The following is a 15,350-nucleotide window of genomic DNA, read 5'->3' as shown; positions in this document are numbered from 1 at the left end:
GATTCTTAAATCTAAACTTTAAGGGTGACTAATTGGGCGATTTTCCATGTTTTGTCATAGTAAAACAGAATGGTCTTACTCACCAGTCCTGATTGTTGAGCGGTGATTACTACCACTTTGCTCACTGCTCTTTAAAAGCCAAGTTTTAATAAAAAGGGATCAGATTTGTGAGTTTTGGGTGAGTCACAAAAATCATTAAAGGTCCCGTTCCACGAGTCCTAAGATTAACACAGAAGTAAGATGCTGTCCTGCTGCGGAGGTTCACTTTGGTTTACAAAAAACAATTTTAAGGTAAAGTACCTTTACTTCAAAGAGTGATGTCTACATGAGATTGTAAGCTCACTAGAGCAGAGCCATCTTTTCCTTCTGCACCAGTCAATGTTGGTTTTTACTGTCCCCCTTTTGTAGTAGCGCTACAGTATCTGCTGGCCCTATACATATAATACAATCCTTTGTGATATTTCCCAGTGGTTTCTGCTCAGTGTATGCATTGCAACCTGTCTGTTGTCTTTTAGGAAAACAACGAGACCGGTGGAAACAACAATAACTACTAACTAGCCTGGTGAAGCCGGTTTAATTTGTGTCCAGCTATGTGTAGTACAAATATTTAAAGTCACAGCCACTTGCATGCTTTGAATTATCACGTTCTTGGTAGAAGACACGGGAGATGCTAGCACAAGTTATTAATATTAAAAAAACAAATACAGTGTGATGTATCACAAAATGTTAACACAAATATAGACAGATTACGTTCGAGGGAAAGTTTTGGAAAAGAAAAAAAAATGTTGGATGGGGTCAGATGAAGGATTGATAGAGCTGCAGCTCGTCTCAGGTCTTGAATGTCAATCACTTGTATTTGGAGTCATGTGAGGTGTGCCTTATGGTCTGTCCTAGGTTGCCAAATCTTGGACAGAGTCTTCATGGGGTTCATTCATAACTTGTGATATTGCAACAAATCTTATGAGGAATCATCGGCGAGGCACGTGGAGAACATCAGGAATGTGGCCATCAGCAGGAGAAGCTCATATCACTCCAAATGTATAGTGAAGCTAGCAAACCCACCTGTCCAGCGACTGCTCCCAAATGGGTTTCAGCAACCGTTCTGATGCGTTTGTGAAGAGTTTGGGCTGGGTGATGGCTGTGTATTATGTTTTTGGTAATATGTCCAGGTTTGTGCTCTGGGGTATTATTGATTCTCTTTGTGTTTTACGTTACTGTATTTCTCCGTGTTCTTTTCTCGATCTGTTTGAGTGGACTATGCCTGGACAGATTTTGCAATGTTTAGGTAGTTGAAAAAAACATGTTGATCTCCCGATTTCCGCAAAAGCGAAAACAAACTTTGAATAAAGTGTACGTCAGAGAATCCTTTCCTTCCCGTTTTTTGGAATTGTATTACTTTTTAATGGTTTTGTCTTAACCTCTGAAGCTGGAAGAGTCTCTACCTCTGTTGGAAGCAATTAGGTACATCTAATTGTCATGTGATACAAATGCAGAGACAGGCACGTTCTTTTTTTAGGCCATGGAAACCTTCAAAGGAAAGAATAAAATTACAGATCTGCTAAGCTTTACTTAGCATAATTATTATATAGTGGAACAGCACCTTTAGTTTTGCATGAGCCGGCCCTCCTCCTGTGGTTTCTGCTGATGGTGGTCTTTGATTAAACACTTATGATGGCTGCACTTGGGAGTTTCAGGCTGCACACCCAAAAGCCACAAGTGTTTTTAAACTGATGTGTCTACGTTAACCGGTTTCAGTATGTGTGTAGGTTTAGAGGGGGGACGCGGAGGAGCAGAGGTTCTGCTCACACAGCTGATGGCAGAACATCACATACCTATTACCTATATACCTATTATATAATATACCTATAACACGCATTGATTAAAAAATCCATAAAACCAGTGTCCAGTAAAATGTACTGTACTGCACCAAATTCAGCAAGGTATTAGCAGGATTATTTCACAAATATGACATAAACCAAGAAAATGCTCAGAGACGGAGTGGAGACCCAAACTGTGGTACAGTAACATATATAATCCATAATTGTTTTCATAGGGCCTACAGCAATCCTAATTACATGTTGGCTGATACTCTCCTAGCTTAGTAGACTAACCAAAGACGGAAACATGTTGCATACAATAGGCATACCTGGGAACTCTAGGTTTACCCAGAGTTTCTGGAAGTTGACTTCTTCTCCAAGCATAGGTGCAGCGTTTGGCCACATTGTCTAGATTGTAATCTCAATCCTGAACGCTCTACTCAAAGTAAACTAAAGTTTCTTTAAAACATCTTAACTGTGCTTAAAAATATTGTTCCTTCCATCCTTGAAAGAAGATCAATTTAGTCTGGAATGCTCAAGGAAATAGATTTTGTCCAAGAAGTTGACTTGGGAATGGAGTGACACATACTGGATGTAAGTTGCTCCGTAAGGCTTTTAGCTCCCTGCTAACCTTTAAAATCAGTCCCGGAAGGGATGGGACTAAATGTATTCCTTATTTATCAGATCAATAGGGATACGCCAATTTAAAACTTTTGGTTGGGTTATTATTTTAACTCTTTGAGGAGCAGAGTTAAAAAAAAGTGTATATACACAAAGTATAATAATGATTATGTTCTTCCAACTAGTTAGCTGAATATAACACCTTCTAATAATGCGGTTATACACATTGCTAGTATTGTTGAGATCTAACATTTTGCCTCATTCATATTTTTTTTTTTCTTTTCAGAAAATGTTTCATTATGTTACACAGAGGCAATGATAGGTTGTTGCCATAGTTACAGACAAAAACGCTTTTGTTAAGTGTGTTTGTAATGCGATCAATCCAGTGGAAAGCATAAAATTACAGATCTTACTATGGTTTATGTATGTAACATACTAGAGAACAATGTATTTCTCATTTCAAAGCTTGCCATTGGTTCTTGACAATTGTTATAATTACATGGAGTCCTGAACACGTCAAGCTTTCATGTTGGTGCATAGTTTCAGAATCACTACCTGCAAACACTAAATCAAAGTTTTCTTCAAGGCTATTCTTTTATCCGCACACCCGGAGGCGGACAGTGTTGTCATTTGTGATCTTTTGGGTGGCTTTCTCTGCTGAAACACCACACTGAGCTGACTCTTTACGGCAATACTAATGAAGTCCTCTTCTCCCTTCTTCATTGGTCAGAGGGTCAGCCATTGTATTGTTTACCACAGGCAGTACGACAGGGAGAAAAGGGTGTTTTGTCTAGAATAATGGACTACGATACAGATCTAGGGCACATGCAAAGGGCTAACATACCACTGGCTGAATACACATACATACACACATACACATACATACACACATACATACATACATACACACGCACGCACGCGCACATACACTGGATAATAAAGCCTGTGGTATATAAGCACTATTTTCCCATTAACAAGGAAACTCTTTCTTGACAATCCGATAATGTAGTTCTCTTGTTCCTGTTTACAGCAGCTTTATTCACACCTGCAGGCTTTTTTTCCCCCTACCGTGTCCAGCTGTCTAACGCTGAAATGTGGAAGATAAGTGAACTTGGAGGTGGACTCGTGTAGTATTTTCTTTCAATCATGGGTACAAGCGAGGGCTTCTTCTTGCACGACTTGCATTAAATCATCTTAACGAGACGTAAATGTTGCCACGCAGCGTGGATTGCTCTTCTGTTTAGTTCTAATTTGCAGTTCGCTGTGGACGGTGCCGGAGAATGAATGCACATAGCTTTTTAATATGCATGCTGTTTATAACTGTGACCCATATGTTTAACTCTTTGGGTGCCTGCCATGTATGCCATTCCCATAAACAAGAGCTTGCATCCTCCCCTATAACACATCATTTATTATGTCTTGCGTTTACATTTACATGTAAAGACTTTGTCCTGGAAACTTTACTGATTTGCCGATGATGATCCACAGCTTCTTTGCAGTTTAAAATAAAGATCGTATCTGTTTGGACGCAGGGATCAGTGCTTGTAACTGGCAGCCCAGTATAGATGCCTGTAACCATGGTAACTACATGGTAAAAACTTACTGTTCCTATTTGCGGGCAGCTGATCTTCTTTTGTTTGATCCCTGCACGTTGGCAATTGTTGCTGACAAGCTGCTCTGACATTTTGTTGTCCCAGATGCACTTGACCTCCCAAATAATAAAACTGAAATATCACAAATAGTGATGGCTACCCTGTGCTATGTTGTGGTCTGTTACTTATGTGGGCTTCATATGAAATATACATATATGTACAACAAGTATATATATTGGATCATATGTCATTATTCAGCTTTATTATCATTCAATTTGGCATATATAGATGAGGAAGTATGATGATATGTCTGGCTTACAGCTGTATGTATAGAGTTAACTCCCATTAGAAGTCTGCTCCGGGTGCCACTTATCAGGCAGTTGCCACCTGGCACTCAGAGGAGCCAAGTCTCCCATAAATTCCCTCTCTCTCAATATCTCCCTACCTTCTCCACTGACCGCTTCCATGTCCCTGTCTCCTATCTCCCAGCTCTGCTTCTTCTCTTGCCTCTTTTTGTTCTTTTGTCGTCCTGAGCGTCTCCAGATGTCCTCTTTCTTCGTCCCCTTCTCCATGAACCAGACCTCCCAGAGTGCTTCTGCGAAGAGGTGGAGCCTCTGGACACACCCTCTTATCCAATTGGAGGAATGGGGCAGCCTCTTCCCTTTTCTCTATTTGCATGAGGGGATGTACCTGGAGGTTCCATCCTTCTGTGGAAATGCTCCAGGAGGCCTGGTTCATGGAGAAGGGGGCGAAGAAAGAAGACATGGGGGGGGAGCAGAAGAAGACATAAGAAAAAAAAACAAAAAAACAAGATAAGGCAGGAGAAGAAGTGCAGCTACGGGAAAGGAGACAGGGACACAGAAACAGTGTGTGGGGTTAAATACAGAATCCGCCCTGTGTGCCAAATACTCTAGGTACGCCCCTGCTAATGTGTTATTTTTTTATGAAAGGTGTCTTCCATCACGTTTATCTCTGTAGACTTTTCCACAATGTTTCATAACCTAACATCATGGCCAGGATGCATCTGTGTTTATTCAGGATGTATCTCCTCAGTTGTCTTATGGGGAGTTCATCAAGACTATTGGTCTCTGCATATTTGTTTCATATTACCCCCTCAAGGTACGTGCAGGTCCTGTTGTATATTATGTCCCTTTGGCACTTTCCACGGAGACTTTTATGAGCGAATGGACTCATTATACTTGGAGTCATCTCAGGACATTTTTTGTAATTAGGAATATTTGACAAAGCCATGGAAAGATCTGGGATAGCATACACTGCTGGGAGATTTCTATTCTGGTATAAAACCGCTTCTTTTGTGTAATTTGCTATAACATGGTCTGTTACGCAACTGAAAATTTGTACTTCTAATGGCAAAGTATATATTTTTCCGAAAGTGTCAGCCTACTGTGTGTGCTGGTGTCTTGGTGCTTTATTACAGTTCCATCTTCCATAATCCAACGTCGCGTCCTTCAACTCTTGCACCCCTGTGTTTTTATTAAAAACTAGTAAGCGCCTGTCTTAAGATGAAGCACTCATTTTGCCTTGTAAATTTTTTTGGTTATCTACCAACACTTCCAAAATTCCCTGATTTCTCCTTTTTTCCCCCTTCACCACCTATCACATTCTTCAAAAACAACCCCAACGCAATGGCTGCGTCTTAATCTCACCATGCAGCACCGGAGAGTCTGTCAAGTGTGTACGTACCATCGTTGCTTAATATTATCGGTCATCCTCAACGCTATAATCAAACAGTCTGTACCACCCCAAAAAGACATGAGGCACGACGCTGAGCAGGGCACGAAGCAACAAGTCCCCTATGATCGTACATTTGCTGTAAGCCCTGTCTGTCCTGTGCTTTTTATATGTATAGAGATGATTCCTTCCTGGATTTTTTTCCTCTTGATTCCTTGACTTAATGTTTCTATCATGTCTTCCCCTTGGTATAACTATTAAGGTTTTAAGACCATTAACCATTAGGTGGCCTTTTGAATTATTGGACTTGAACCATGGTCACCAAAACTAGACACCATCTTCTAAATAAGATCCCATCAGTGGTCCATGAAGCAGTATCAATGCATTTTCCACCAATATCTCTTCTTATAGAGGCTATTATCACAGCTTTTCTTATTGCTCTCTCTGCTATGATGTGGTTATTTGGTCAAGTGCGTAGAAGTAGCGTCACATATTTATAGTTTAAAAAAAACAACTTATTTTATAGGAAATTATATGGAGTAAGTATTCCATACCAGTGCGTTCCTGTGCCTTGCCAATATCCCATCATTATTATTTGTACACCTGCTTTCCTCTGCCCATCCTGGCCTATATAAATGTCTACACATCAAAGCACATTGTGTCTGTAGGGATAATACATCTTCTGTTTTGTTTTTTTACTTCTGTTAGGGCTCTTCAGATCGGTGGATATAGAGGCTCGCATTAAAGCACATTCACACTTATTTCCATTTGTTCTACAGCCTTGGCTGTTAATGTTTGGGTGGCACTAAGCAATCTTAAAAACATCTACGTTCAGGCTCACAAAGCAGTGTATTCTCATCATGCACACTTTTTTTTTTTTGCAGTAAACTAAGAATGCTGCTTTTATTAAGGGATTTTTTTTATATATATTTTGCTTTTATAACTTATTTTTTTTTTTTTTTTAACCTTTTTAAAATTGTAATCCAGTTTTTCAGGTAGGCTGAGAGTAGTTGTGCTTTCATTTCGTCTGACATATATCAGGTGAAATCTGTTAAGGAAGGGCCCTTTGTTAGGATTCTTTTACTAAATACGTACAAGAAAAAGGCTGGGGGATTTTCTGAAGCTTCCCAAAAGTGGTGTAGCTTCCCTTGGTTGTTTGGCGTTGCTTCCTGGAAAAATATAAACCCATTTACTAACCCACATGTCTATTATATGATCCACTAATGGATACCTAGAAAGTCCTACCTTATTACATTGGGCTGGTGGGTACATGATCAGTTGGCTTTGAAAGCAATCTCATTATTCCAGCGGATCAGTCATGATAATCATCACCCCGTCCGCTTCCTATTTTTTTGTCCTTAGTAGGACAGGCATTCATCATCTTACAATCAGAGAATGATGCAAGGCATTCATTTGGGGTTTCATTGGAGCTAACATCAAACTGTCATAATCAGTGTTCCCTCTAAGCTGTAAACATAGTAGTTTTAGAGAGCGCACACGTCCAAAAATTGCGCGCACAACAGTTTTTCCCAATAAAAAAAATATATATATTTTTTTGATACTTTTTGTGGTGCGGATATTGTGCGCACATAATTTTGGCTCTGGGAAAATTTTTGCACAAGAGAAATTTTCTGCGCACACAACCTAAGAAAAATTAGATGGAACATTGATCATAATGTATGAGGAGGAGGCCTGGAGAAAATGGCCCTGGTTAGTTTGTAGGACGTGCTTTGTTTGCTGTAAAAGTCGGTGTGTAAGTGCTGCAGCACGTTCAGAAGTCAAACTACTTAATTTGTTTAAGTCTGCACACATGAAGATGAAATGCTTTAGCGAGTGGTAACACGTTGCCAGAACCCTGCTCTGCTGTCATGCTTTGCGTGACACAGAAGATGGGAAGGATCAGGACCCCAAGACTGTATGTCCATAGAGCTGGACTATCCAGGAGAGCAGGGGTGCGCCAGCGATTTGGCCAAACACCTTCCTCTTCCTCCTTGTACACGTCCTTGACCTGTGTGTTTAGAGGGTGAGCTTGATGTCCTGTCTCAGGGTCTGGCTGGTTCATCCATCTCCAACACCGGAAGGACTAATTAAAAAAAATTGTTCTACAATTAGTTAGGATCGGTGTTAAATGGACAATCCAGCCATCATATGCACTTTAATTCTTGTGAGATGAGTGATCTTTTTACATTTCTGGGTTCTGCAGAATACCTCCTTGCGTGTTTGCTCCTCAGTAGTTGTCTACAGATGAACATCTCTCCTGCGCTGCCGTCTCCTGACACATACTATATTTACCACCAGTTCCTTCACTTGCTCGGCGAGCGTTTTGGGGAGGCCTAACAAACCCCCCGCTGCGTATGCGCAGTAAATGCGCCATATATATTTTCTAATGAAACTATCCAGGAAAGTGTGACTGACTCATAATAATGTTACGTCACTGTAATCAGCCTAGATTAAGAAGTAGGTTAAAGACGTAAAGAGCTGCCCCAGCGTACATGTGACATGTTTGAAGCCCAGATCTAAGCACTTCTTCATGTAGCTCTATGCCTTTCTCCCCCTGTTTAACTTTTCCCCAGCGTTACTGTTTTTTTTGTTTGATTTTGGGGACGGCATTGAATAGCGCGGTGACGTCTCCCTTTTCAGGACATCCGTCGGTGCTGGTCTTTATCTTGCAGCTTGTTTAAACTTTCCTTTAAGATGTGAGCTGCTTCCTGCGACACAGGAATTTCCTGCAAGAACATGACTTTAGCATAACCTACAAAAGGGTCTGCTTCTAGGCGCAGATACGTCTTCATTCTACAAACCAGAACAGTGGCGATCTCGGGGTCTTGGACTGCCTTTTAGACCTTGTCTTTGGTTAAAAGGCACTTTCCGGTTTCTGTATGTGACCGTTCTAATGCAGCATTGTCGTTTTGTCTTTGAAGCACCCAAACAAAAGCACTTCTGAAGACCACTGTTGTGACTAATTATGGCTGCAGCCGGTTAATTTATCATGATCTTTAATGCGATTCTTGATGTTTCGTATTGTTCATGCTGTAACTGCTAATCGCTTAATTACCTTTGCAGTGCATGCGATGGAGCGTGGGTGGTGCTGGCCATGTTTGAAGAGTCACAAAGGTGAATCCACCATGAAGTTGAACAGGAAGGGTGTGATTTTTACTGTTGTGTGCTTTCTGACCTCTGTACAACAGTCCTCCTCCTATGTGCTTTTAGATTAGACTGCGCAGAATATGCCATAGAAACAAGTAACTTTGGTGTATTGCAAATGTCCGATCCGTATCCCTGCGCAACTATTCTGCGGCCAAGCAAAGAAAACCATAAATCTCGACGTATCCTTCCCGGGAACGTGCGTTATAAATCAGTATATAAACCCGGCTTACACCCATGCCTAGCTATGTGCGTGGCCTGTGACAGAGCCCTAAATTATTAAGCACTTCAACCTGTTGCTGTGAAAGAGGGGCAGTAGCTGAATGCTTTCGAAGGGTTAAAGTAATGAGCTCGTTATGTAACAGGAATGATTACATCACTAACCTGGTTTTGTGCCATTTTTCTGTCTCTAGTTGGATGCGCGTTTAACCCTTTTGGTGACAGGTTCCTTGTGTGGTGCCATTTTTCTGTGTCTAGTTGGATGCGCGTTTAACCCTTTTGGTTACAGGTTCCTTGTCTGGTGCCAAAACAGTTAAGTCTTCTAATTACAGAAGTTGCCTTTAACTTTTGTGGGTTGCCTGTTAACCCTTTAGTCGCGAGCAAAAGGCTCATTCCAAAACAGGTGAATTGCAGCCCTTTTCGTTGCCACTCTAGGGGTTAAAAGTGAGTTTGAGGAGGCGGCACCAACCCTCCCCTTTTCCTCCCCGTGTTATACAGACGTTTGATTCATGGCAACACATTCTTGGTTAACAGGAAGGGTTAACAGCTTGGCTACTGATAACTACCTTCACAGGCTGAAGGCTGTATTTATATTCTACATCTTACCCAGTTCTTTCACGCATTCCAGAGCGAAATCACCAGCCATACCTTGCCCTGCGAATAAATCGGCGCCTGTAAATGTACTAGTTATATTCTTAATTACGTGCTGCCCCTTCCAGACATTTAAATGCATGGTGAAGACTTTCTCTGGAGGCTTCTTGTTCTTTTCTCTTTTTTTCCCGAATGCAAAAGAATAAATGCTTGTTCGTAAAAGAAGTGCCACCCTCTGGGATTAACCAATTTGATCCAATTCACAGAACGGCAGAATAACACGTTAGTGTAGTGTGCATGTAAAGGTGCTGTCCCACTGCTACAGAATGTGAATAATGTTCTGTCTAAGCAAACAACCTTATATGCAGGTCTGTCATTTATTTTGTTCCTCTAAGGGTTTACTCGTATAGAAACATCACAAACTTTTGGGAAGCCTTTTCAGTTTCTATGGCAACAACCCATGTGAGCCTGCTTTTTGTGTTGCACGACAATTCAATGTTCTTGGATAAAATATAAATGGGGCAAATTTTTACACAATTAGAGTTACTTCTGGGGAAGGCTTTTGGATGCAGGCCAGTACCAAAAATGAGCTTTCTACAGACTCATTCAGTATAGTTGGTGGAACAGCCAGTAAGTTAGAAGAATTAACAGAAGCATATTGCAGCCGATAGTTTTGTAGTTATCACCAATTACTATCAGAATTGTTGTTCACTGCGATGAATATACATCGATATAAAGAGGCACCTCTATAACAGCCCTGAAAATAAATGCCCAATGTATGCTTATTTACTATTTACTGCTATAGCCTAGTGCGCTGCATTCATTGGAATCAATCGTGGTCGCCCGAGGCTGTTATCTGCCCCAGTGGCATGAGGTGTAGGTGTTTATACTGGCAATACATGCCGTTTCATTTTCATAAATCAATATACGTTTCTTTTTATCTCTGAGCTATCTTTTTGTTTGTTTTAGAAAATTAAGACTTTTTTGTTCCTTTTTGTTTTTTTTTTTTCTGTTTCATAGAAATGCAGACAAAAAACAAAAACTGTCTGCGCTTCTTACCCTAATATAGTTGGCAACAAATATATAAACATAATATAAATGAGAGGTTTTGGTTATATGAATTGGCCAAAGCATAATTAAGCTCACCCGCCACGTCAAGGCACACTCTCAATAGGGTGAGAACCTGCTCTCACCTCCTACATAGTGGGCACACAAAGCAGTTTATACTGCTACCAAAACCAGATTAATGTGTTGGAGGAGGTGCAATTAAACCTCCTCCCTATGAACCCCTGGACAGCAAGCTGCAACCAGACTAATGAGGAGCCAACAACCTCAAATATGTGCAAACAGGGAAAAGAAAAAATGTCTTACACCTGTTTGGTAGGCCTCGTATTATACATTTGTATTATTTGAGCCTGAGACTAGCTTAGCGCACCGACATTTTTTCTTTTCCCTGTTTGCACATATTTGAGGTTGTTGGCTCCTCATTAGTCTGGTTGCAGCTTGCTGTCCAGGGGTTAATAGGGAGGAGGTTTAATTGCACCTCCTCCAACACATTAATAAGGTTTTGGTAGCAATATAAACTGCTTTGTGTGTCCACTATGTAGGAGGTGAGCGTAGGTTCTCACCCTATTGAGAGTGTGCCTTGACGTGGCGGGTGAGCTTAATTATGCTTTGGCCAATTCATATAACCAAAACCTCTCATTTATATTATGTTTATATATTTGTTGCCAACTATATTAGGGTAAGAAGCGCAGACAGTTTTTGTTTTTTGTATACATTGTACAGCCAATACACTGTTTTTGCAGCATGCTTACACCTGTTTGGTAGGCCTCATAGAAATGCAGTACAGATCGGATATGTTTATCAGGCTACTGACCTAAAATGACAAATGCATGGGCAATGCTATACGGCATCGGAATGCAAAAATGCTAAATTCATAAAAGAACTTAGTAATGATTAAATAAATCATCCTTATAGAACTTTGCTGAGGAAATTTACTAAGTAGATCACTTTTCACACCAAATATTGATTTCTGTTCATTTTTGTGCATTTTGTTGAATGAGAAAAATAAACTAAAATGCCTATTTTTGCAATTTACACAACTTTTGCCCAGTATCCCAAGCATCGGATTAGTGGTCTTTCTAAAGAATCCGAATAAAGTGTAAAAATATTCAGTGTATCGGTTCTTAATGTATTCTGCTGAGCCTCTCGGATATTATGAGCTTAATAAGTGCTGTTATTTTTGGAGACTTAAATCCCTTTTTTGTGCATCTACTTCCTCCCTCCATCATATAGAGCTGGACGGGGAGGCATGTGGGAAAACTTCCAGTTCCTTGAGGTATTTAGCAAATCAGGCACCCCTCTTATAAATTGTGTTAGGGGGTAGCACGAACGTCTCTCCACGAGGCAGGAATCTTGAAAATCGTTTCTTGTAAATAGCAAAAAGCTTTTTATGGGTCTAACTGCGCAAAGCGAGTCCCTTTAAACAAAACGCTGGACTCGTCTCTTCTCTTTTCAACGTTAATTTATTTTTTTCTTTATTTGTTTTCTCTTTGGTAAGGATTTTCTCTCCGTGTTTTATTAAATCCATTTTCCCCCCTTGATTGCTGCAAGTAAAAACAGGAATTTGTGTAACTAGCCAGCAGACTATTTTCCTGTTAGGAAATTTACTTTGTGTGTGTGTTTTTGGCTGGAGATTAAGTATCTCCGTGTGACCTCAGATGTCCTTGTTACAATAGCACCAGTTTAGGATATTTTTGATGAGTAAGAAAGTTGCTGAAAATATGTAGCATCTTTTTATGGAACAATGAAATGCTTCATGGTCTACTGGCACAGCACGTTTACATATTGGACGTAGGAGGATTTGTTTTGAGCCATTTAGATATATAGATGTGGTATCACTTTTTGCGAAGTAATTGGGCATTAAGGCAGAAGGTTGCATTTAAAGTGACGCTTCACCCATCATATGTCATTGAGTGTCTATGTTTAAGAATTTTTAAGGGTGTTAGCGTGAGTGTGTACGTTTTATGTCTTTTGCTGATCATGATTATTCCATTATTTCTTTGTTTTCTCCAGTGGAAGCAGTGTTTTTTGAGTGTAAGGAGAAAGGAGGAGGAAAAGGGCAATAATTTGTTGCATTTTAAGTATTTATTCTGAAAGATACACATATGTTATACATGCACAAAGAGTGAATGAATGGGATTTTAATACATTGTTTTGTTGCCTTTCAGAACTCCATTCGGCATAACCTATCCCTTCACAGCAAATTTGTGAGAGTGCAAAATGAAGGAACAGGTAAAAGTTCATGGTGGATCCTCAACCCTGAAGGGGGGAAAAATGGGAAATCGCCCCGACGAAGAGCTGTTTCTATGGACAATAACAGTAAATTTGCCAAAAGCAGAGGAAGAGCTGCCAAGAAAAAAGCCTCCCTCCAGTCAAGCCAAGACGGCAACGGGGATAGCCCTGGATCACAGTTCTCCAAGTGGCCTGGAAGTCCAAATTCACACAGCAATGATGACTTTGAAGCATGGAACACATTCCGACCCAGAACAAGTTCCAACGCAAGTACAATCAGTGGGAGGCTTTCTCCGATCATGCCGGAGCAGGACGATCTTGGGGATGCTGATGTGCATAGTCTGGTGTACCCTACATCATCAACCAAGCTGACTTCTACTTTGCCAAGCCTTTCAGAATTGGGAAACTCTGAAAACATGGAAAATCTGCTAGATAACCTGAACCTCTTGTCGCCAAACACCTCACTGACTGTTTCTACACAGTCCTCACCTGCCTCAATGATGCAGCAGTCTGGTTATTTATTAACGTCGCCTAACACGAGTATGGGATCACCCAACCCTGACTACAGAAAATATAGTTATGTTCAAGCTAGTATGAACTCAATCTCTCAGATGCCTATGCAAACAGTACCTGACAGTAAACCATCGTATAGAGCTGTTGGTCCATATTCTGTTCCTGGACTTTTAAAGGAACTTCTTACATCAGATTCACCACCCCATAATGATATTTTGACCCCGGTGGACCCTGCAGTTTCACAGGCCAGTGGCAGAGTGTGTAAGAATTCGATGATGGTGACCAGTTCTTTAATGCCAGCATATGGCAGTCAGTCATCTCACAGCAAAATGACTTTTTCCCACTCGCATCAGCCACATAGCCAGCAGACGTCAATCAATGGTCGTGCCTTGCCCAATACAGTGGGTGCCATGACGCACGGATCTGGCATTAACCACTTGTCAGCAGTGAAACATTCTTTACAAGTGCCTATGGGTCAGCCTATTCAGATGTCAGGAATGGGTCCATATCCTGTTAACAGCTGCAATGGCTATGGAAGAGTTGGCATTGTCTCCATTCACCAGGAGATGCTTCCTAGTGACCTAGATGACATGCTTATTGAAAGTTTGGACTGTGACGTGGAGTCTATTATCCGCAATGACCACCTCATGGAGGATGAAGCAGATTTTAACTTTGATAGCATATTACCCAACCAAAGTTTTCCTCACAGTGTAACAACCACCACACATAGTTGGGTATCTGGATAAAGGCTGGAAATTGGTAAGCACAATTTAAACCTCCTTGGAATACATGTGTGCACATATATAATACACTGTGTGTGTATATATAATTATGTGTGTGTGTGTATATGTGTGTATATATATATATATATATATATATATATATACACACACACACACACACACACACACACACACACACACACACACACACACACACACACACACGTAATATCTTCATTGGCATACAGAGGCCTATTATCAGTATTCCAGCAACCATCGCTCCTGTGTTTTAATGGTCCTTTGCTAATCCAAGATTACGTTTAAAAGGCTAATTGATCATTAGAAAACCCTTTTGTATTTATAACAGCTAGTAATGTCCTTGTTTTCCGTGAAAAGAGTTAAGTGACCCCATTTCTTTCACACCGCGATATCCAACATACTTTCCATTTTACATTGTATAAGCAAAGCCTGAAAAATGTTGCACAGATAATAAATAATAGTTTGGGCAGAATAGGGCAATGTTCTGTTTATATTTAAAAATGATTTGAAATACAAATTTTTGACTGTTTGGGCTAATTTTCACTTGTATGTTTCTGGCACATACTCTGTTTAGTCTTTGTTTAATCACCCTTGATACTTGTGTAATTCACCTTAGAAAAGGCAATATTTGTATTTGAAAATACTAAAGCCTGCACCCGAGACCTGCTCATCCAGCAGAATGCATAGAAAACGTTAATTGAAGGTAAACCTTCTGTTAGGTGATTTCATTTTTGTTTTTTTATTTTTTCCCCATTTAGGTGGTATTAGTGTCATAGCGGTGAGCAGAAGAAGAAAGTCCAAAGATGCCCTTCTACAGATTATATTTTCACGGAACCGTTTCTTTTTCTCAAACTTAACATATAATATGGATTTCTCCTAAAGGATGTTCCTTGATGTATACAAGTTTTGATGATCTTGGAACTCTCTTCGCTACGAAGTGCCAAACCTGATACAAAACAGAGTGGGGAAAACCGCTTGGATCAGGAATGGATAATCGGTGTCCCTCGCAGCTTTACCAATGCATCTCCTACCGGCCCCCAGGCGACATTTTCATCTGCTTGCATTGATGCTTGCATCTGTTGAACATCATGGCTTTCTAAAGG

General features: G+C 40.5%; 1 protein-coding gene across 1 annotated transcript in view; it reads left to right on the top strand.

Annotated features, from left to right (window-relative positions):
- The window catches only part of LOC149286483 (forkhead box protein O1-like), a 33,656-nt gene extending 19,424 nt beyond the window's left edge, over window positions 1-14,232 (top strand). The window contains exon 2 of the mRNA XM_089494006.1: window positions 12,910-14,232. Coding sequence (XP_089350132.1) covers window positions 12,910-14,232 — 1,323 coding nt within the window. The remainder of the gene's footprint in view (window positions 1-12,909) is intronic.
- The last annotated feature ends 1,118 nt before the right edge of the window (window positions 14,233-15,350 follow it).

This window comes from Sceloporus occidentalis, unplaced genomic scaffold (assembly GCF_023333645.1).
Source record: "Sceloporus occidentalis isolate IW3139 unplaced genomic scaffold, rSceOcc1.0.p SCAF_68, whole genome shotgun sequence".
Lineage (NCBI taxonomy): Eukaryota > Metazoa > Chordata > Lepidosauria > Squamata > Phrynosomatidae > Sceloporus > Sceloporus occidentalis.
The sequence above is the reverse complement of the archived record's forward strand: the minus strand, read 5'-3'. Positions and strand labels throughout refer to the sequence as shown.